Source organism: Miniopterus schreibersii (assembly GCF_964146895.1).
Source record: "Miniopterus schreibersii genome assembly, chromosome: 9".
Classification (NCBI taxonomy): domain Eukaryota; kingdom Metazoa; phylum Chordata; class Mammalia; order Chiroptera; family Miniopteridae; genus Miniopterus; species Miniopterus schreibersii.
This window is the reverse complement of record NC_138118.1, coordinates 31,353,779-31,376,819: the sequence shown is the minus strand read 5'-3', so window position 1 is coordinate 31,376,819 and position 23,041 is coordinate 31,353,779. Positions and strand designations below refer to the sequence as shown.

Sequence of the window (23,041 nt, the reverse complement as noted above, 5' to 3'; positions counted from 1 at the left end):
TTTTTTTTTCTTCTTTCAATTCCCTCTCTTCCACCTGAGTCATTTGTAGATTTCTATCTTAAAAATCAGTAATTCTTTCCCATCTGCTCTATTTCCTAAGCTCTCTAATTCATTCTTCATCTCATTTATTGAGTTTTTCAGCTTCAAAAGTTCTGTTTGGTTCTTTTTCATAGTTTCAATCTCTTTGGTAAAGTACTGCTCTTGTTTGATTTTATTCCTTAGCTCAACAAACTGCCTTTGTGAGTTTTCTTATATCTCTTGAAGTTTTTCTTGTCTTTGTTTATTCAGAACAGCAAGCAATCTTGAATTCTCTGTCATTTAAATCACAATATCCCATGTCTTTGAGTTTGTTTTCTGGAGATTTTTCATTTCTTTCTGACCTACCTTGTTATCTTGGTTGTTTATGGTAACTGATGGATTTTCTCTTCTTTTTAAAATACTTGTTGCCTTTTACCCTTTAGCAGACTGATAAGTAGAGTTCTTTCTTTTGTTTTCCAGTAGATGGTGCTACAGTGCAAATTTTGTTTTCTCTTACCTGCAGTACTGTATCTTGTGGGATTCTGTGGAGTGGTGTTGCCTCAGTGTGGAAAATACCCTGTATTCCCCAAGGAGGTGGGAATCCCTTCTATAAGTAGTCACCTCACTCTCAGGGCAACACCTCTGTGGTGGTGTGTGGACAGTGATGGGAATCCAGGTCTATGAGTTCCTGGCCCTGCTGTCCTGCAACCAGAAGTAGTCAGCTGCCCTGTACTCTCTGAGGTGTCCCTTCTGCCTTTACCAAATTCCACCGCAATGGGTGGGGTGGGTTAGGTAGGGGAGGTGGGCTGGTGCACATCTGCAGCTTTATTCTTTCTACTGGGTTTAGTTCAAATGAATATAGGCCACTCCAGTTAAAATGTTGCTCCTACCACTGCACAACTTTCCTCCACTGCTGCCGCCTCTGCTGGAACTGGTATGCTACAGGAAAAGGGGGGTGGGTGCGGCAGAATTGTCCATCGGTGGCTTTGTTTCTTTTTCCTTGGTGACGGTGGCTGCTTGACAAGAGTGCTACCCTTCGCACCACTTCTCCACCTCTGTCCTTGGGCTCAGCATCAATGTGCACCAGCCTCCAGTCTGCAGAGCGGGCTGCAACCCTACTGCACTGCTATAGCATCTGCTGGGGCTGCTGTAATCACTGGACTGCCTCTGTAGCCCCCTTCTGTGTCCTCCCTGCCCCCATGCCTTTCCTGCTCACTCCTACAGCCCACCTTCAGATGTCTTAATGTGCAAGTCTCTCAGACATTTCGTGTTGATCAGGGAATCTTTTGTTGAATTACAGTTGTCCAGCCTGTTGTATCTTTAAGGGAAGAGACTAAGAAGTTTTCTCATGCTGCCATGATGCTGACATCACTCTCAATTTTCCCGAAAGTTTTCTATTTAATTTATTTAGATCAGGTTTCCACTCTTTTATTATTTCCTTTCTTATACTTTGGATTTAGTGTGTGTGTTTTTTCTAGTTGGAAAACTAGTCTTATTACACTGAGATTTTCCTTATTTTCTAATAAAGGTGTTTAGTACAGAAAAATCTCCACTAAGTACTATTTTAATCACATCCTATGCTAGTATCTTATGTTTTTGTTTATCTTCATTCCAAAATGTAGTCTAATTTTCCTGGTGAGTTCTTCTTTGATGTTCTAATTGTTCTATCAATTCTTGAGAGAAGGTTATTCAAATCTCCAACTATCATTTTATAAATTTCTATTTTTCCTTACTACTTTATCAATTTTTAGTTTATGCAATTTGAAGCTGTAATCAGGTGCATATATGTTTAGGACTGATTTGTAATCTTGATGAATTAACCCTGTTATCATTGATGAAATCACCACTTTTATTGCTGTGGATATTCTTTGTTCTGAAATCCACTGTCTTATAATATAGTCACACAATAAAGCTTTCTTTATTCGCTCTCCTGCTTTTAATCTGTTTATAATTAAACTGAAACATACATTTGCGTAATGCTTTTTTATTCAATCAGACAATTTCTGCCTTTTAATTGCGGTACTGAGGCCATAGCTATTTAAGGTGTTTATTGATACACTTAGGTTTAAATCTATAATTTTGCTATTTCTATTTGTGCCATCTGTGCAGTGTTTCCTTTCTTCCTTTTTTTTTTTTGCCATCTTTGGAATTAGTTGAAATTTTTTATGATTTCAATTTATCTCCTTTGTTGGCTCATTAGCTTTAGGGTTTATGGTATACATCTTTAATATACTATAGTCTACCTTCAAATAATATTTCACCACTTCATGTATAAGAACCTTCAAATAGTATATTTCTATTTCTCTCTTCTCATTCGTGCTATTGTCATCCTACATTTTATTTGTAAATACATTATAAACTTCAATCTATATTATTTTTGTTTAAATGGTTATATTAGTTTGCTAGGGCTGCCATAACAAAATACCTCAAACTGGGTGGCTGAACAACAGAAATATATTACATCACAGTTCTAGAGATTAGAAGTCAGTAATCAAGCTGTAAGGGCTGTAAGAATCTGTTCCATGCTTTTCTAGCTTCTGTTTGTTTGGTGGCAATATTTGGTGTTCTTTAGCTTGTAGATGCATCATCCCACTGCTTTCATCTTCACATCACATTTTCCCTATGTATGTATTTCTAGGTCAAAATTTCTTTTTATAAGGACACACAGTCATATTGACTTAGGGCCCACTTTAATGACCTGATTTTAACTTGATTACCTCTGAAAAGACCGTATCTTCTAAATAAAGTCCCACCTTAGGGGTTACAACTCTTACACATCTTTTTTGGGGGACAGAATTTAACCTATAACAATGGCAAATTATCTTTTATTTTTTTATTTATTTTATATATATATATATATATATATTGATTTCAGAGAGGAAAGGAGAGGGAGAGAGAAAGAGAGAAACATCAATGATGACAGAGTCATTGATCAAGCCCACAACCCGGGCATGTGCCCTGACCGGGAATCGAACCCCGATTGCGTGGATCCCAGGTCGATGCTCAACTGCTGAGCCACGCCCGGCCGGGCTTAAAGGTCTTATATATTTAAAAAATTATATATTTTTAAACTTATGAAGTTATCCCTTCCTGTACTCTTCATTATTTTGTGTAGACCCATATCTCCACCTGGCTGAAGCACTTCTTTAATATTTCTTGTAATGCAAGTTTGCTGATCTTGAATTCTTTCAGCTTTTGCATGTCTGAAAAAAATACTTTGTCTTCATTTTTGAAAGATATTTTCTCTGAGTTTGGGATTCTAGGTGATTTTTATCTTTGAATCCTTTAACATGTCTTTTTAATTTTTTAAATCTCTGGCTGCTTTTTAAGACTTTCATATTACTGTTTTTTTGGGGGGGGTGGGGAGGATTTGGATGTTCCTTGGTGTAATTTTGTTTTTTTGTGTGCTTGAGATTTGTTGAGCTTCTTGGATTTGTAAATTTATAGCTTTTATCAAATTTGGAGATTTATTTCTTTAACCCTCTGACCCTTTTGTGGGGGACTCCAATTATGCTTGTATTTGGCCACTTGAAATTGTCTCACTGCTCACTGATGCTCTTCCATTTTGAAAAATTCTTCTCTTTTCCATGTTTAGTTTTGGGTAGTTCTACTGCCATGTTTTCAATTTAACTTTTCTTCTGCAATATTTAATATACCATTAATTCTATCTAGTTCGTGTTTCTTATTATACATTGTAGTGATCCATCTCTAGAAGTTAGATTTTCCTATTTTAAAATATCTTCTATGTATCTAATACTTACATTCTCATATATATGGAATATAGTCATAATGCCCCTATTTTAATGTCCTTGTTTTCTAATTTTAATATCTGTGTCAGTTCAGTGTTTATCTCTGTTGGTTGCCGCATCTCCTCAATTGTGGTTCCTACTCTCTTGCTTCTTTACATGGCTGGTTACTTCTTTACTGGATGCCAGGCATGGTGAATTTCACCTTGTTGGGTGCTTGATGGCTTTGCTTTGCTATAAATATTCTTGAGTTTTGTTCTGGGATATAGTTAAGTTACCTGAATACAGTCTGATCTTTTGGGTCTAGCTTTTAAGACTTGTTAGGTAGAACTGGAGTTTTTATTCTAAGGCTTATTATTCTCCACCACTAAGGCAAGGCTCATTTGTGCACTCAACCCAATGCATTGTGATTCTTGAGGTTTCCAGTGTGGCTATTTCCAGCCTGTGTGTGTACTTCTAGCCTGTGTGAGTACCAAGCACTATAACCTCTAGTCCTTTCAAGTGGTGCTTCCTCCAGTGTCATGTAGTTTTCTCAACACATGTATTGATCAGTGCTCTGTGTACAGAAGGAGGACTCTATGACCTCTGAAGTTTTTCCTCTGTGCAGCTCTCATATCTTTGGCACTCTGTCTTAAAAACCCTAGCTGTTTTGGTCTGCCAGGACTCTCAGCTCCACCTCTACAACTTGGGGGAATCAGCTAGTTTGAGATCCTCTCTTTGTGCCATGTCCTAGAAACTCCCTGAAGGCTACTGTTGCAATTTTAGGGCTCATATAATTTGCTTTCAGTCTTTTGGGGATCACTGTCCTTTATTACCTGATGTCTAATGTTTAATAAATTATTTTGAATATTTTGTTCACTTTCTTGTTGCTTAAAGAAAGGGAGAAAAAGGATCAATCTGGTCCCTGTGACTTCATCTTACCTGAAAGTGTAAGTCTCTTCCTTTGGTTTTAATTATAGGGTTCGGAAACTGTGAAAGTCTGATTCTACTACTCAGCTTATGTATAGCAACTGTTTTGTCTTCCCTAATGACTTTACATTTGAAAGTTTATAACCCCATCTGTAAACAAATTAAATATTTTAATAATATTTAAGCCTGAGGTTCAGATCAAATGGTTGTCATGTCTCAGCAATCACTGAAGGACATCTCTAACATGTCTTGATGAAGGAAGGTGAGAGTCACTTGCCTTTTAAAATTATAGCCCCTGATGGCACAGGAATTCTCTGCAGTGAAAGCTAAGAAGAGCTGTTCTAATATAAAGCAAACATTTGTCCATCTTTAGGAAGCAGAGACAACAGTAATGGTTTTAGTATTTTCTCATTCCTCAGTGCTCCTCATATAGATTTAATCTAGACAGTCACGCTCATCAAAATTAAAGATTCGTACAAAAGTTGAATCTGCAAGTACAAACATTTCAATAATAATAGAAAACATTTCTTTAGCACTTACTATATAACAGGTATTTTGCTAGGTGCTTTAAATATTTTTCCTCAAGTAAATATTATAACAAACTTGTAAAGTATGATCCATTACTAACCCCATTATACAGATGAGAAAACTGAGGCTCAGAGATTCAAAACTAGGTTGAAAGCAAGATTAGATTCTTTTATTCAAAAAACAAAATGGGAGACATCTATAATACTATCAGCAATTAAAAAAAAAAAGGTACTTAATGAATAGTTAATGTACCAGGCATGCTTCTAGGTGCTGGGAACATAGCAGTGAAGAAAAAAAAAATCCCTAACCCAAAATATTTATATTCTAACACATATTCTTTATAAAAATTTAATTTGTAAAATATTTTGTACCTGATGTTATATAAAAAGTAAAATGTAAAACATTATAAACTTATGTCACTAAAAAATTTCTAATTTTAAAAGTAGAGGATACGTTCTTTGCAAAGGTAAGTAGTTTCATATACTAAATACAAATAGTGGGATTAAATAAAGTTCTGACTGACTCCAAAGCCCTTGCTATTTCCACTATTCCATAATGGCTCCATATCACAATACATTTCAGAAAGAGATGCATTAAAAAAATAAACCAATCAAAAGCCCAAACACTACAGCTGTCTGGAAATCTGTGCAATCTACTAACATTTCTTGACTGCAACAATAAATGATCAACAGGGAACAAAAATTGGGAAAATAAAGACAAATATAGTATAGGTCAAGTTAATATTTGTTAACTAAATGATAAAAAATTTTCCTTGAGGCCTAGCTGGTTTCCTTGAGACTCAGTGGTTAGAGCATGGGCCCGTGAACCAGAGGGTCCCGGGTTTGATTCCAGCCAAGGGCACATACCTCAGTTGCAGGCTTGATCCCCGGCCCCAGGCAGAGCACATGTAGGAGGCAACCAATCTATGTGTTTCTCTCACATCGATCTTTCTCTCTCTCTTCCTCCCCCTCTGAAAAGCAATGGGAAAAATATCCTCCGGTGAGGATTAAAAATTTTTTTTTCATTGAATATATATATGGAAATAATCTCATCAACTTGTACACGCTAAATATATTTGCTATTTCAAAAATGTAAAGACAATGCTTTTCCTTTGTAAATATGCATGTAAAACATTCAAGTCGCAAAACAAAACAAAACTATGCATACCTCTACAGCAGGTACAATGTCTATGCCAACTGTTAGAAATTCTTCAAACTTCATGAATGGGTTAAAGCAGCTGCCAACATCAAGTAATCTGATCTTTCCTGAGGTTTGTAGCAACCTAAAAACAGATTATTTTGTCTTATAACAAGCAAAATAAAAATAAAGTATAAGAAAAATTCAAACATCTGAGAATTAAAAAGTTCATACAGATTTTTGGTTCTCTTTTTGGTCTTGAGGTTCCTTTAACACATTTAAAAATTACTGAGGACCTTAAAGAGTTTTTGTTTATGTGGGTTATATCTATCAACAATATCATATTTGAAATTAAAACAAAATAGTTTAAAAAACATTTATAAAACAATAAACCTATTATATATGTTAATGTAAATTATAGATTTGTAATGAAAAATCTAGGTTAGAAAGACAGCAAAAAGTGAGGCATTGTTTTACATTTATTCAAGTCTCTTTAATGTCCGGCTTAAAAGAAGATTGATAAATTCTCCTATTTGCTTTTGCATTCAAACTTCCAATATCACATGCCATGTAGTCTCTAGAAAACTACACTCGACACTCATGAGAGACTGAGAGTAAAAAAGACAACTGACATTTTAGTATTACTGTGAAAATAATTTCCCCCCCACAGAGACCCTGGAAGGTTCTCAGAGCCTGAGACCACGCTTCGAAAACTGTCCTTGTAGATGAAAGAATACATTCACAAATCAATTTTCAGTAGTCAATATAACAATGTCTTTGTACTTAACTTTATTTCATTGACTTAAAAGGGCCAAAGAGAAAAGCATAAACAAAAAAGTATTAGGTTATAAAGGTCTGTTTTACTTTTATTTAAGAGCTCTCTTCCTGTCCAAAAACAGTAGGAAAAAATGAAGGTAAACAAAACTAGAAATGACCATATTTTAAAGTTAGTTGAATGCAACGAATATGGATCAACATAGCAGCAAGGATGAAGGAAAACAGTGGATTTTGTTGGTCTAAAACCTATAGTCCTAATATTCAGACAATATAGCAATAATAAAAATCAACTTCAGACATACCATTTCACTGATTTAAAATAATTTTCTTTAAAAAAAGATTATGAGTGGATGTTGGAAAAATAAAGGAAAGTAAATGTAGAAAAATAATTGGGTGAAAACAGAATCCTGGCCCCTTAACGTCTAAAGAGCAGAGAGAACCTGTCCAGCTTCTCTTCCTTATATATTATTACCCTAGGGTCCATTAGGGAGGTGTTAACTTACAGACAGTGGGTTATGCTCGTGAAAAAGGCACCATATCAAAATAATTTGAAGCTGATTTCCTCCCCCCAAAAAATGCATGCAATACGTAGTGGTTACATTTTTTAATCAAATGTTATGTCCCAACATTTTACAGAAATGACAATCACCATTTGATTATAAATAAACTATATAGGACCTGTCTGATGCAGTGAATGTCATACCAATTAAAGTATTTTTGTTAATAAAATTTTAAGAACTCCTCTGGAAAGGGGCTATGAGGGTATAAGGAAACAGCATTTCATCAGAGGGAGGGGCTTCATTTTCTATATGTATAAAACAACTCAATAATACTGACTATGACCTCCAAATGAATGTTAGTTCTTGAAAACTCTCCCAGTGAAAAGAGCTGCTCCTAGGGATGAAGAGGTAATTTTCTACACTGCAGCCAATTAGGAAGCAGATTATTTGTATGGGTGCTGCCTATAACAAATAATCACCTATAAAACTGAACTAAGTTTAGTGATACTTGAAGCATAACAGTTTAGTTCCAACGAAGAATGAGGGCTGGAAACTTCTTTGGCATAGGTTCCAAGGTGCTAAACAGCAAAAGATCCAGTATATAGGGGCCATAAAAATGTCTGGCATATGGCTGACATTTGCCACTGAGTTAATACAAATCCGAATACCCAAATCGTAACCAGTTAGGATGAATGAGAATCTATAACAATATGTAATACTATATACACTATTAGATTGTCATTCTAATTCTTACTTGGGATTATAGTTAAACACATGAGTTCTGGCATTAGAGAAACTAGCATCAAAGTCTGAGTCTGTCCTTTACTTGTAATGTGGGGATAATAATGGTACCCAAACTTTAAGAGTTGTTTCCAGGATTAAATGAGATAATTCATTTATAATACTTGACCCAATATCTGGTACATGGTAAGTGTTCAAAAAGTGCTAAATATTATTGCTAGTTGTTAAAATCACTTTATAGATTAAATCTTTTCATGGTTCACCCACTAACAATCTTTCTGAGCATAGTAAAAGCAGAATTCGCCTCTGACTAAATTCTGTACTAGTAAACTGGTTAGCAAAAATTTTATTGATATTTATTTTAAAAATTGCAACTTATAGCCCGGCTGGCGTGGCTCAGTGGTTGAGCAGCAACCCTTGAAACAGAAGGTTGTGGTTCGATTCCCTGTGAGGGCACATATCAGGGCTGGGGCTCGATCCCCAGTAGGTGGTGTTCAGGAGGCATCCAATCAATGACTCTCTCATCATTGATATTTCTCTCTTTCCCCCTCTCCCTTCCTCCCTCTGAAATCAATAAAAACATATTTAAAAAGTTCATCTTATAAATGAAATTTTCTATGTAGATGGAGTATTTTAATCATTCAAGTTAATTCAACATCATGATACAATCACCAAAAACTTAATAAAATGCACTGACCTAATAACATTAATTCTTAGTAATATACTTAGTCCATTTCAAATTCTTTGCTTTAGCTCCTAAATTTTCTATTTGAGCCAAACATATACTTTCAGTTTAAAGACTAATTACAAAGTAAACAAAGTAATTACCACCAAGGCCAAGAAATAAATCACTGCCTGCACTCTGGAAGCATGACCCTCCCTGATGACATCCACTACCCATATCTGTAATGGTAGCACTACCTGATTTAAATGATAACGATGTTCTTTTTATTGTCTTACTATCTATGACTGAATGCCTAAATAATACAGTTCAGTTTTATACACTATACATTTGCTTTTGTGACTTTCTTTTTTCCTTTAAGTTTGTGAAAGTCTGTATGTTTCTATAGTTAATTTACATTCATTGCCGTATAGTAGTACCTTTATTTAACACATCCCATTGGGATTTTGATTACAGTGGCATTGAGTCTAAAGAGCATTTGGGGAGAATTAGTATCTTTACAATGTTGAATTTTCCAGTCCACAGATATGGCACAATTGTCCGCCTGTTTAGTTTTTTTTTTTTAATTGTCTCTGAAGAGCTTTATTATTTTCTCTTGAATGATCACATATATCTTTTGCTGGCATTATATCTTTTGTCATTCCTATGCTATTATTGTTTTTCCCCTATGGATGAACTTTGTTATTAAAATTTCATTTTTCATTGTTGGTTACATAAAATACAATTGATTTTTGTATAATGATTTTATATCCAGCAACTTTACTAAGTTCCTGTTACCTCAAATGCTTATCTCTATATTATTTTAGGTATTCTAATCCAGTTATATAATTATACAATCTGTGAAAAATGATATTTACATTCTTTCTTTCCTGTCTATCCACATATCCAAACTTCCATCTATTTTTTGCCACACTGCTTGCCCGAGACTTCTAATACAATGTTCAGCAAAATATAAGCAGTCACTTCTATTCTGTTCCTACTCTTTCAGAGGGAACATTCCTGTATTTCATCATTAAATATGACTGTTGAAGGTTTTGTATACCACCCTTGTTAAAGTTTAAAAAACTCCTCTTATACTTTGCCAGTTGTTGTTTTTTTTTTAATTTAACACAAATCTATGTTGGGTTTTATCAAATGCATTCCATTCAGCTATTCAAATAATGACTTTTCTTTAATTTGTTTACGTGGTAGAGTGCACTCATTAAATTGTGTAGTGTTAAATCAACCTTCCATTATTGGGAAGGATCTAATTTGGTTTTCATATATTATACCTTTCATAAGAGTATTTGTTTTATATATGAGTATATAGTAGGTGGTAGTTATGGTATATAAAGTTACCACAAACATTGAACCATGGCACCTAAGGGAAATACAGGCTTAGGCTTCTGGTCACAACATTTGTCAACAGAGTTACACATAACTTGGATTTATGTGTTGTTTAAAGACACTTTATTTAGTATACGCATTATGATGCACTATCACTGAAATGACAGCCAACACCACTACAGTTCATGCCTAAAGGAAGCTTATTTAACACTGGTATTTTATCTGTAAAGTATTTATTAACAGTGCCTTGTGCTTAATACACTACACAGAACTTCACCACTAAGCTTGGGGGTCATTTTAAAAGTGAAATCATAAACGAAAATGCAAAAACTGTGAAATAGACCGAAAATAGGACATTTCTGTATATAGTCCTGCTCAGCATAATGACATTTCAGTTAAAGTTTGGACTTCGTATGACAGTGGTCCCATAAAGATTATAATGGAGCTAAAAAATTCCTATTGCCTAGTGACATCATAATGTAGTAATATATTACTCATTCGTCTGTGGTGTTGCTGGTATAAACAAATATACTATGCTGCTAGTCTTATAAAAGTATAGCACATACAACTATGGATAGTACATAATACTTGATAGTGATAATAAACAACTGGTGCTGGTTTACGTATTTACTATACTACACTTTTTATCATTATTTTAGAGTGCACTCTACTTATAAAAAAAATGTTTGTTGTAAAATAGTATGCTGTTTTAGGTCAGTAGCAGCTGAAAGCGGCCTTATACACCAGCCTTATACATCTCATGCTGTTTGGTACAGAAACATCCTGAATAGGCTTATAGCCTAGGAACAATGGGCTATACAATACAGCCTAGGTGTGTAGAAGGCTATACCATCAAGGCTTGTGTAAGTGCACTCCATGACCTTCACACAATGAGGAAATAACCTAAGAACACATTTGTCAGAACATAATACTGATGTTAAATGGCGCATAACTATAAGAGCTGAAATAAGAAAACAGTCTACCTTGTCTGACTTGAACTGGGAAGGTGTGTGTCAGACGACACAAATTTTTCACCACTCTGAAAATGTCCACAAATGACTCTAAAATGCCATGAATACTGATATTGGAGTAACAAATAAATTTTAGTGAGTAGGTGAATTTACAGATATGGATTTGTGAATAATGAGAATCAAGTATATACATATATTTTATGTTGTTTGCATCTCTTCATGAGTGATCAGGCTATAATTTTCCCTTCTTGTATGGTCTATGAAGGGTTTTAATACATATGTTATAATAAACTCCTAAGCTGAATGTGGGAAATTTCCTTTTATTCTATTTCAAAGATTTTGTGACACAGAATAAAAATTTTATACTGAGATCCAAGATGGCAGTGGACTGAGTGGAAGCTACACTGACACTCTCCCAGGACCAATCTGGCTTTACAACTAAAACACAGAAAAACCATCCCAAAAACGAACTGAAGACTAGCTGGAGAGCACCCTCATAACCAAGGAGGAAAAGTGGAGACCCCACAGAGGCTGGTAGAAAGTGTGGACGTGAGAGGGCTGGCTGGGCCCCCACAGGCAGCAGCTAAAGGTACAGAGGGATATCTCAGCTATAGAGGGTTCCCACTAAGGACCCTGGGGCCTAAACCCCAGGCTGGACTTCCCAGACAAGAGTACCAGAACTGAGAAAGGTGCCCACATAATATCTGGCTGTGAAAAGGAGGAGGGTTTCTGTCAGCCAGGGAGAGAGAGCTGGAACTGCTGGCAACCTATTAAAGAGCCAACATATAAGGTTTTGTGTGCAGCCACTCACCTTGGATTCCGGCGGAGGGGGATTGGAGTGGACTGGAGCTGTGTGGGGAGAGTCTGAGGTTCTGGGCTCTGGACAGTGAGATCAGGGACACCTGTCTGAATTCCTGTGCTGGGTAATTACCCCAGACGGTGCAGGATATCTTTCTCAGGCAGACAATTTTCTGCTTTTGCCTGAGATGGGGAAGCAATTGCCTCACCCTGCTGGAAAGCCTTTCGCCCTGCCTTGAAGAGTTTCTACAGCCTGAGGCTTGTTAAGAGACTGATAACAACCAACTGCCCCACCCTGTGGAGCTTCTACACCCTGAGGCTCATTAAGAGAATCAGATTAATCAGTCTGCAGGTAGAGGCAAACCTCAGGGTGCTTTCAGTCTTTGCCTGATCTGCTTCCGGACTGGGGCCTTAGAAAAGCAGACTTTGGTGTGCATTTTGGTCCTGTCAAAATGCACCCAGCTCCAGCAAAGGATACCTCAAGCCTAAGGTTGTTGATAGCTCCAAACAGGGTACTCAAGGCCAGTCACAAACTGCGTCTGATGTTGGCCTGTACCAGAGACCCTCCAAAAAGACTGAGAGCCCTAGCAAATCTACCTAACACTTAAAAACAAACCCAAAAAAGTAGCCAAAAAACAAGCCCCAAATGAAAGAACAAGAGAAGTCTCCAGAAAGAGCTAAATGAAATGGAGATAAGCAGTCTTTCAGATACAGAGTTCAGAATACTGATTGTAAGGATGCTCAAGAGCATGAAAAAAGATATGGAAACTATGAAAAATGACCAGTAAGAAATGAAGAATGACATAGCAGAAATAAAGAATATATTGGAAGGAATGAACAGTAGATTGGAGGAAGCTAAGGATCAGATCAGTGAATTAGAAGACGGTAGAAAAAAATCACTCAATCAGAGACCCTAAAAGTAAAAGCAATTAAAAAACAGGAGGACAGTCTAAGGGAACTGTGGGACAACTTGAAACATACCAAAATTCACATCATAGGAGTGCCAGAAGAGGTCGAAAGTAAGCAAGGTCGAAAGTAAGGTTTAGAGAACCTGTTAAAGAAATAATGGCAGAAAACTTCCCTAACCTGGTGAAGGAAAAAGTCACTCAAATTCAGGAAGCACAGAGAGTTCCAAGCAAGAAGAATCCAAAAAGGCCCACACCCAGACACATCATAATTAAAATGCCAAGAATTCAAGACAAAGAGAGCATCTTAAAGGAAGCTAGAGAAAAGCAATGTTACCTACAAAGGAGCCCCCATTAGGCTGTCAGCTGACTTCTCATCAGAAACTCTACAGGCCAGAAGGGAATGGCATGAAGTATTCAAGGTAATGAAAAGCAAGGATCTGAAACCAAGACTACTCTATCCAGCAAGATTATCAATCAAGATAGATGGTGAAATAAAGAGCTTCCCAGACAAAAAAAGGCTAAATGACTTTATCACTACAAAATCAGCACTACAGGAAATGTTAAAGGGACTGCTATAAGTATAAGTAGAAATAAAGAGAATGAGAAACATAGGCATAAAGAAACAAAATGGCAGTAGATAAGTATCTTTCAATAATAACCTTAAATGTAAATAGATTAAATGTCCCAGTGAAAAGATATAGGGTGGCTGAATAGATAAGAAAACATGACCCAAATATATACTGTCTACAGGAGACCCATCTCAGAACAAAAGACTCACACAGGATGAGAGTGAAGGGATAGAAAAAAATTTCCCATGCAAATGGAAATGAAAGAAAAAGCTGGGGTAGCAGATAAAATAAACTTCAAAATGAAGACCATAACGAGAGACAAGAAAGGTCACTACATAATACTAAAGGGATCAATCCAACAAGAGGATACAACTCTGATAAACATATATGCACCCAACATAGGAGCACCTAAATTTATAAAAAATCTTCTACAGGACTCTAAGGGAGAGATCAACAGCAATACAGTCATATTAGGGAACTTTAACATCCCACTGAATTCACTGGATAGGTCTTTCAGACAAAAAAAATCAACAAGAAAACAGTGACCCTAAAGGACACACTAGATCAGATGGATTTAATTGACATTTACAGAACATTCTACCCTGAAGCTGCAGAATATACATTCTTCTCAAGTGCACATGGGATGTTATCAAAAACAGAAACAAAATAAACTGATGAACAAAATGGATCCAGAGACATAGAAGCATGGAACAGTCTGAGGGATCTCAGAAGGAAGGTGGGGAGGGGGCAGTGGGTGGGGAGAAATTAATCGAAGAACTTATATGTTTATAAGCATAACCCATGGACACAGACATTGGTTTCGGGAAAGCCTGGGGGTGGGATGGATGTGGGGTAGAGGGGATCAATTCAATGGGGATAAAAAGGGGACATCTGTAATATTTTCAACAATAAAGATAAAGAAACTTGAAAAAAATTTAAAAAAATAAGTCTTTCTTATTGGATATCTAGAACATTATTTATTTATTTATAATACTAAAAGTTGTTCTAATCTTTGTGGGAGTTCAATCTATTAAGTCATTTCATCCCTTCAATTAAAGTGGGTTTTTATAACTTTACATATATGCATTAAATTCCACATGATATTTCCCTATGATTTCTGCACTTTTCTCTCAATTCATGTTGACCCAACCATCTGAAATGTAATCCATTCTTAAGGTAAGTTTTTAACAAAATTACCAAGAGCTGGAGGTGGAGTTAGCTATGCCCATCAAAGCTTCTGAAGGCACAGCTCAGTTTTTTTAGCAGAAAGAATTAAGACATGTAAATATTCTCTTCAGTACAGTAAGATAATAAGTTAATGAAAATTTGCACTGAAACCTAGCAGTAATCTCAATATATTTGTTTAGAGTCTATTAAACTTCAGAATGGAAACTATTCTTCTGAGGTATAAATAAAAGGAAAAAAATTTTTTTTATACCACTCTAACCATGAAACAGAATTAGAATAAAATGTGCTGACAAAAGGAACTCACATACTGACAGTTTCCTTAAAAGCATATTGCAGGCATCAGCAGTACCAGTTCCTGCTGTACAAGAAACAGCCTTGACCATGACTTTGGTTGATGCAGATTGCCCAATTGCAGGAATTTGGCTAGCAATGGCCAGATCCAGTATGCCGACATTAACAATCCATATCAGGACCAGCAAGGACACTGCCTGCACATCCACTGCTCCTCTTCCTGATCTCTTTGTTCTGCTTTCCTTCTCCCCCCTATAAAAACCCAGCCTGCACTGAGATGCTGAAATGGGCTTTGTGATACGAGTCCCAATCTTCTCAGGTGATCAGCACTTAAATGAACCTCTTTCCTTTTTCAGCAGCATCTGTCCCACAAGTTTGATTTTCATGGAACATGCAGCCAAACCTTGGTTCTGGTTACAGTTTTGGTGAGCCAGCCAGGAGAAATGGACCCTGGTAAGTCCTAGAGGGCCCAGGCTAGGGTCCCAGCTGCTTGTGGCAGGCTGACCCTTTGGCAGAGATTGCAGGAACTTCCCAGCAGCTGCCTAGAGTTTTTTTTTTTTAATCTTGGGGACTCTCCCAGCTCTCCTCAAGGCTCCAGGAAACAGGTCTTTTGGAAGTCAATGGACTCCAAGACAAGGCAGTCCCTGGTGTGCAGGACAAGGTGCCCCTTGCCCCACCAACTGGGGTTTTTTGAACCATTTTAGACTCACTAGGAATCAATAGGCACCGCATGGCAGTAGGCACCGCTCAGTGACTAAGAAAAATCCCAGTTCCCCAGTGTGGGATTTGGTTGGTTTTGGATTTTTGGATATTGCTTGCTTTTCTTGTTGCTTACATCTTGTGGAGTGTCTAATAATTGTGTCTTTATCTGTTCTGCTAACTATCTGCTCTGTTTGAGATTTCTCATCTGTCTAAAATAAAACTTAGGTTATAGTTGTTCTTTGCTGTTTTGTACAAACGGGATCCTCTGTCTCTGTTGTTTGGGCTTTGTGCCATTTTAGGCCTTGTGAAGGTCATTTGCTTTATCAGCTGGTGTTAGGTATGATTCTAAGGCTAGTGTTTCAGTCTCTCCTTTGGACGGTACTTATTTATTTGCTTTCGGTGTTGGTTTTGTTTCTGTTTTGAAATGGGATAAGATCTCCTATATATAAGCTTTCATGTTACATCATAAAGATTCTACTCAGAAAGGAAAATAAGGAAATAAGTCTTTTAAACACTTTAAATCCTCTTGGAGGTCCAGGAGCTGTTGTGGTCCTGGAAGCAATGGGGAAATTAATGCTACCCCCAAATCCTGTGCAGGCTGTGGGAACAGCAGGAGCACCTCAAAGTGAAAAGCAAACAAACAAAAAAACCTGAAGCGGCAAAAGCAGCCCAAGCCTGGTAACTCCCCGAACTTTTTCTCCAGCCTTCCTAAAATTTGTCAAGGTCATCTTATCCTTGTTACAAAATTTTCCAAGAAAATGCCTTGCGTAATAATTCACTTAAAATCTCATAGAGTTAAGAAATAATAAACAGATGAGTTTTAACAAAGCTTTTCATTATTATATACACCTAGTTAGTTAATAAATAATGAACTAAAATGAAGGGGTTTTGATAAAGCTTTTCAGTAATAATTATATATATCTAGAAATAGTTTTCCACAGTCTCTGGTAACTTAAAACTTTGGAGTTTTGCTGGATTAAATGATGAAAATTATTGAGTATCGATATTTTTAAAGAAAAGGATATGAAAATATTAATTGATCTGAGTTTGCCTGCTTTTTGCTTCTTATTGCAAAGAAGCTAGAGGATGGATTTGGATCTGTTAATGAGTATATCTTATATTTTATTTGAAATCTGTATCTTGAAAATGTGAGTGCATTTGCCAATGAAAGAACGTGCTTCTGGAAGTTATAAAATGTATTTGCCAATATGAGGAATGTTAATTACTTATTTGTCACTAAAACATAGTTTCTAAGAGTTAAGAATTCTAATTAAATTGGAAAGAAATTGTATGGTTTTGGCAATACAGAATTGAAAGTAGGTTGTTCTAAGGTTGGTTATTTCTCAATCAGTTAAGAAGAAACAAATGGAAAGGAATGAGTAAAGATGCCAAAGATTTATGCAAGTTGCAGAGGGTCAGTGCAAGCTGAAGGAGGATTGCGTAGAGGGAAGAAGCACACAACAAAAAAAGAAACACAGCCCGGCTAGGCGTGGCTCAGCAGTTGAGCGTAGACCTGGGATCCAGGTGATCGGGGTTTAATTCCCAGTCAGGGCACATGCCCGGGTTATGGGCGTGCAGGAGGCAGCCGATTAATGACTCTCTATCTCTCTCCCCACCGCCCCTTCCTTTCTCTGAAATCAATAAAGATATTAAAAAAAATTTTTTTTAAGCCCCACAAAAAACTTATAGGTAAGCTGAATAATGAATTTAATTAGGTAAATGAATCTAAATATATAAAGTAAGCTAATAGAGAATGCTTGGTTTTTTTTTCAGCCTGTTAAAAGGAAAAAAGTTTTTCCCCCCTGTATCTGCCTGGAGAGCAAAGATTCTACGTATTATTAAAATAGTTGTGTCATATTGTGTTAAACAGGTACTTGATTACTTAAAAACCCATATTCTTAATCCTAAGAACTAAAGTTTTGCTAGCCTGTATTTATATTTGATACCTTTTATTGTCACTTTGGATAAATAAATAACTTAATACTGTTTCATAATGATATATGATCTTTTGGTAAAATATGTTTGACAGCCTTCCCAGGGTTTAAATTTTAAGAGACTTTTTCTTGACTTATAATTGGCTTTCAGTCATTCCGGTGGGCCCCTAGAATGCTTCAGGGATTTGTTCTTTCTCCTTGTGAATAAGATATTTTGAGCTGATTACACCTATTTGATATGCTTGAAAATAAAAGGGAAGCTTTGTTAAATAAAGAAATAACTATGCTCCATTGTATAGACATATTTTTATTATTGAAGTGGATGTTCTAGAGATTATATCAAAATCTCCAAGAATCTACAAAGTTCTGATACACTTTCATTTGTAATTCTAATTGTTATCTTAAAACGTTGTTACAGAAAAGCCAATTCCTTCATCAATTACATTATAAACACAGTCACTGTTTTGCTCTGATGCACTGACAAATATGTTACATCTTCTGAAAGACCCACAAAAAGAACTCTGACTTATTCTAAATTACATATTTCTGAGAATAAATTTTCACATACCTTTGAAATAGATGAAGATTACTAAAACACTATGGAATAACTGGATTTATGGAAATAATGGCAAGTAGTCATGATAAGCAAAAATTGATTATGAGATTTAATGAACTGAAGATGACTGTAGCTTTTGTAATATTTTGTTGAAAGAATTTCTAATTTTTAAACTTTTTGTTTTCCAGACTTAAGGAAACATATCTTTTCATAAAGCAATCTGGTAAGTTACGCTTTCATAAGCAATACTGAGGCATTTATATTTTTCTCCCCACTTGATCCCTTTAGAATTTGGAAACTCTTAATGAGTATTACTGTTCTAATAACAATGTTTGCATAACCCAATAGGAATTTGATTTTTTCATAACAGGACATAAAGCCAGTTTCCAATTGTGGTTTTATTAACCAAGAATTTGACTAGAGTGTCATGTCTGAGAGAGACATGTCTAAATTATAGATGTCACTGGAAAGCTTTAAGGAATGAAGACTGACTCTGAAACTGATAAAAAAGCCCTTGGAGAAATGGTCTGGTTACCTTGCTTATTCATATGGTTCATGGCAGTCTTTCCAGGTAAGGAGTGAAGGTTGCTTTCCTAGGAGACAGCAAGGAAGAACCTTAAGACATTTTGGAGACCTCAAGAACTTGAGGAATGCACCCAAAGTTATAGATACTGCAGACAAAGCCTGATGGTAACTGGGTGGGTTGGCTTCTCTGGCCTGCTGCAGGGCTACTTAAGGCTCAATCTGGAGATTCCTTGTAAGATTCCAGCAAAGTACTTTAAGAAAGCTAATATACTCAACTGCTATTCCTGTTGTGCTTATGCAAATAATCAGGCCAAAATGAAACTAGACTTAATACAGTAAATAGACTGGTATTGATTTGGCTCTTTCATAAAAATGAGGGTGATTTTAGGGGGAGAAAGTGTGTGTCAATACTCTATAATATAGTTATGGACATTAGCCTCTAGTTCCGTCAATTGTCTTCAAAGTCGTAATTTTCACTTATGAACAGAACTAAACCCTGAATTTTCCTAGCTTTTGACCCAAAAATACTGAGATTTAGAACACAGTTTGTCTCCATCAGGTTACAAGCCCAACTTGTACTCAAGGAATGCCACCCCTGGACATCATCACCACCTCCTTCAGTGCCCAGGCCTCATTGCCCCTCTGACAGAAAACAAGAGTCTCTTGGTTCTGAAAAAAACATGGCCCCTTTTCAGCAGGAAGCAACTATAGGAAAGACCTTGCACCCCTTTTTCCTGAAAAGATTCAGAGCCAAGTTCCATGAGAGGAAATATAGTAGGCAATTAGACAAGATCAGAGCAAGGACAATAGGCTGGGTATAGAAGGTCACCAAGGAAGAAAGCCTCAGGTACCTAGCAATGAACATGAGGAAAAAATAAAAAGAGGCACATAGCCCAGGTCGGTTTGGGTCAGTGGTTAGAGCATTGCTCATGCACTGAAGGGTTGCAGGTTTAAATCCAGCCAAGGGGACGTACCTCGGTTGTAGGCTTGATCCCAGGCCACGGTTGGGGTGCATGAGGAGGCAAACAGTTGATGTATCTTTCACATCAGTGTCTCTCTCCCCCTACCCCTCCTTTCCACTCTCTAAAAAATCAATGGGAAAAAAAAACCCTCAGTTGAGAATTAACAAAAAAAGGCACACGGGCAGATGGTGAAATGAATAATAGTGACTAATAATAAATGAAGAGACCCGGAAACTCTTCCTGATTTTTCAAGACCAACTGTTATTTCTCCACAGGAGCCCTGGGTACAATTGACAGTGGGGGGAAAAATTGATTTTTCAGTTGATGGTGGAGCCACTTATTTGGTTTTAACTACAAGAATGACTAAAAGAAGTCAGGAAACCATCTAGGTAGCAGGAGTTACCAGAAAGATGCAACAAAAGGCCTTTCTCCAACCCCTAGAGTGTCAATTAGGAGATTTAAAATTGAACACAACCAGAGAGGGAAGATGGCGGCACTGTGAGAAACAGCAGAGTGCCCCTGGTCCCAGCCACAGACTAGATTTACTCCTAAAATACTGCAAAGCCAGCTTTGAAAAACCAGAGAAACATACCTGAGTGAACATAGTGTGAGCAGAAAGAACTGAAGAAATATCATACAGTTGGTAAGAGAGGGGGGCGTAGAAAGGGGGAGTCCCCCTGAAGCCTGTGCTGGGCTCCGAGCCCTGAGGCTTGGAGGCTGCAAAGCTCCCTCCCATCAGAAGTGAGGACTGGCATTCAAAAGTGGGGATCTCACACCAGGAGTGCAGGAGAGGGGAAGCAGTGCCCTGCACAGAGGGACCCAGGGGAGTGGTGTGCCCGTAAGAAGGGGACTGCACCTTCCTAGCGAAATAAAGCTTCTAGCGGGGGACTCAACCGGCGTCTAATGCTCAGGGCACTTACCATAGGAAAGGCTGTCCCAAAGTGTGTGGCACCCGAGTAGTAAGGGACCAGAGGTCAGGACTGAGCAGCCGCACACAGAGACCCTCTGCCTCCCTATAAGGCACTGGGTTGAGCCCCAGAAAGCATTGAATCTGCATGGTGCGGGGGAGGGGAAGAGAGCCTTCCTGCCTTAAGCTCCTGCTGCAGACAGTCTGGGATTTGTGACTGGCCCTGAGGAGCGCCTTGGTGGCGCAGGGAGCCGCCCCAGCTTTGCTGAGATCAGGAGTGCAGGGAGCTGCGTGGAGCTGAATTTGGGTCCCCTCCCACTGGGTGCCTTGGCGTGCGCGCTGCGCGACATTGCAGGGAGGACTTTCTAGCTGTGTGTTGCTTTGTACCTTTGTTAGTTTCTGATCCTGGAACTGGCTCCCACCTTCCTGGCATGCAATGGGCAGAATGACCAGAGGAAGATGGGATTGTTTTTGAGGGGTGGGCTTGGTGCGACCAGACAATCAGAGTTGGGAAGGGAGGGTCAGAGCCCGCCTGCCTCTCCTGCAGCCTGGGAGCACCACCCCCAACAGAAAAGGGGATGGTGCAGCTCACTGAGACCCAGGTACTCCTGCAGGGCACAGTCCTGAGGGGGAAGAGAGAACAGCTCACAGGAGGACTTTTCAAGCATAAGACTCTCAGGGACTGTTGATTGGGAACTGTAGAAAATGCTACAAACCCCTGCTGGGGGCTGGGCAGGCAAAGAGCTCACTGGAATATTCTTTAATCGAACTCACTGAGCCTAGGCTGCTGAAATGGCCCATACAGAAAAGGAAACAGGCTGAAATCAATCTGAAACTGCAGCAGGCCAGAGTATAGGGAAGTAGAATCAGAGGACAGGGCAGGGACAGAGGAGCTGGCTGTGCAGCAGAGACTAACTCCCTCACAGTGAGTGCCTGACAGTGAAACCTCTAAGGGGAGTGATACACTGAGCTACACTAGCCATCCTGCACTGGAAAGACTCTACAGAAGACTCTGGAGTAAGACCAGGCAACTACAAAGTTGCAAAATAGCTGACAAGAGGAGGTGGCCCACGGAGAGCCTCATTTCAACCATCTACCTAAGGACATCAGAGCCAAACCTACACAGCTCCTCACATTGGTTGATACACAAGTACCTTCCAGGAGAAGGGAAATCAGAACAGGAAACAGTAAGCCACAGACAACACAAGCTGCCCAGAAGACAACCACTTGATTGACTGTCTTTTCTGTTTGTTTTTTCTCTTTTTCCCTTAGGAGGAAGAGAAAGGAAAAAAATCGTTTTTTCTTCTTTTTAAACTTTATAATAATTTGGAAAAAAAAAATGTTTTCTTAATTTTTAATTAACTTTTTTTTAAAGAATTTTGATTCTTTGTTTTGTTTCTCTGTTTTGTTTCTTTGCTTTGCTTTGTTTTATCCTTGCTTCTCACATCAAGACTTTCTTGATATTCCTGCTTAATGGTTGGGACTTTATCATTATAACCAACAAGTTTACTGCTTTTCTCTATAGTTTCCCCCAAATCTCTTATTGGACTCCCTCTTTTCCCGGGCTTTCTCTCTCTCTCTCTCTCCTCTCGAGCCACTGATATAAACTTTTTTTTTTCTTCTTCTTTTTTTCCCTCTTTCTTTTGTTTTCCTCCGTCTTCCTGTCTTTTTGTTAGATTATTAGTTTCTCTTACTCTTTAATGTATTTTTAGTTATTAATTTTCATCTCTTATCCTATTCCTATTCTCTCCCTTAATTTTTTCCTGGCCCTTCCTTCAGAATCTTTTCTCTGCTTCTGTTATCTCCCAGTAGCTTCTCTATTTTTTACATTTTAGTTTATCACTATTATCTTCTAAATTTTAGTCACTATTAACAATATACTTCTCTTGCTCCAAGCTTAACTTTTCTTTCTCTTTCTTTTTTTTAGGCCATTTTTTTCTTTTCTCTACAACTTGTGTTCTCCCTAAACTTTCCTAGTTCTATTTTCACTTGAGTTGTTTTCATTGTGACTCTCAAGATATTTTGTGCCCGGCCGGGCGTGGCTCAGCGGTTGAGCATCGACCTAGGATCCAGGTGATCGGGATTCGATTCCCGGTCAGGGCACATGCTTGGTTGTGGGCTTGATCAATGACTCTCTCATCATTGATGTTTCTATCTCTCTTTCCCCCTCTCCTTTCATCTCTCTGAAATCAATAAAGATATATTTAAAAAACAACCAAAAAAAAGATATTTTGTAGGATACTCCTTGTTTTCTGGAAGTTTAGTTGTGTATTGTCCTGCCTTGCCAGCACCCGTAAAATAGCTTACATGATGAGGTTGGGGCTGAGACACACAGTTAGCCAACCTGAGAGAAGAGTCCTCCCAAG

At 37.7% G+C, this 23,041-nt stretch overlaps 1 protein-coding gene across 2 annotated transcripts in view; it reads right to left on the bottom strand.

Annotated features, from left to right (window-relative positions):
* SAMTOR (S-adenosylmethionine sensor upstream of mTORC1) overlaps positions 1-23,041 on the bottom strand; it is a 196,819-nt gene that overhangs the window by 14,010 nt on the left and 159,768 nt on the right. For both annotated transcript variants that reach the window (XM_081148117.1, XM_081148118.1), the window contains one exon: positions 6,369-6,483. In XM_081148117.1, the coding sequence (XP_081004243.1) occupies positions 6,369-6,483 (115 nt within the window). The remainder of the gene's footprint in view (positions 1-6,368; positions 6,484-23,041) is intronic.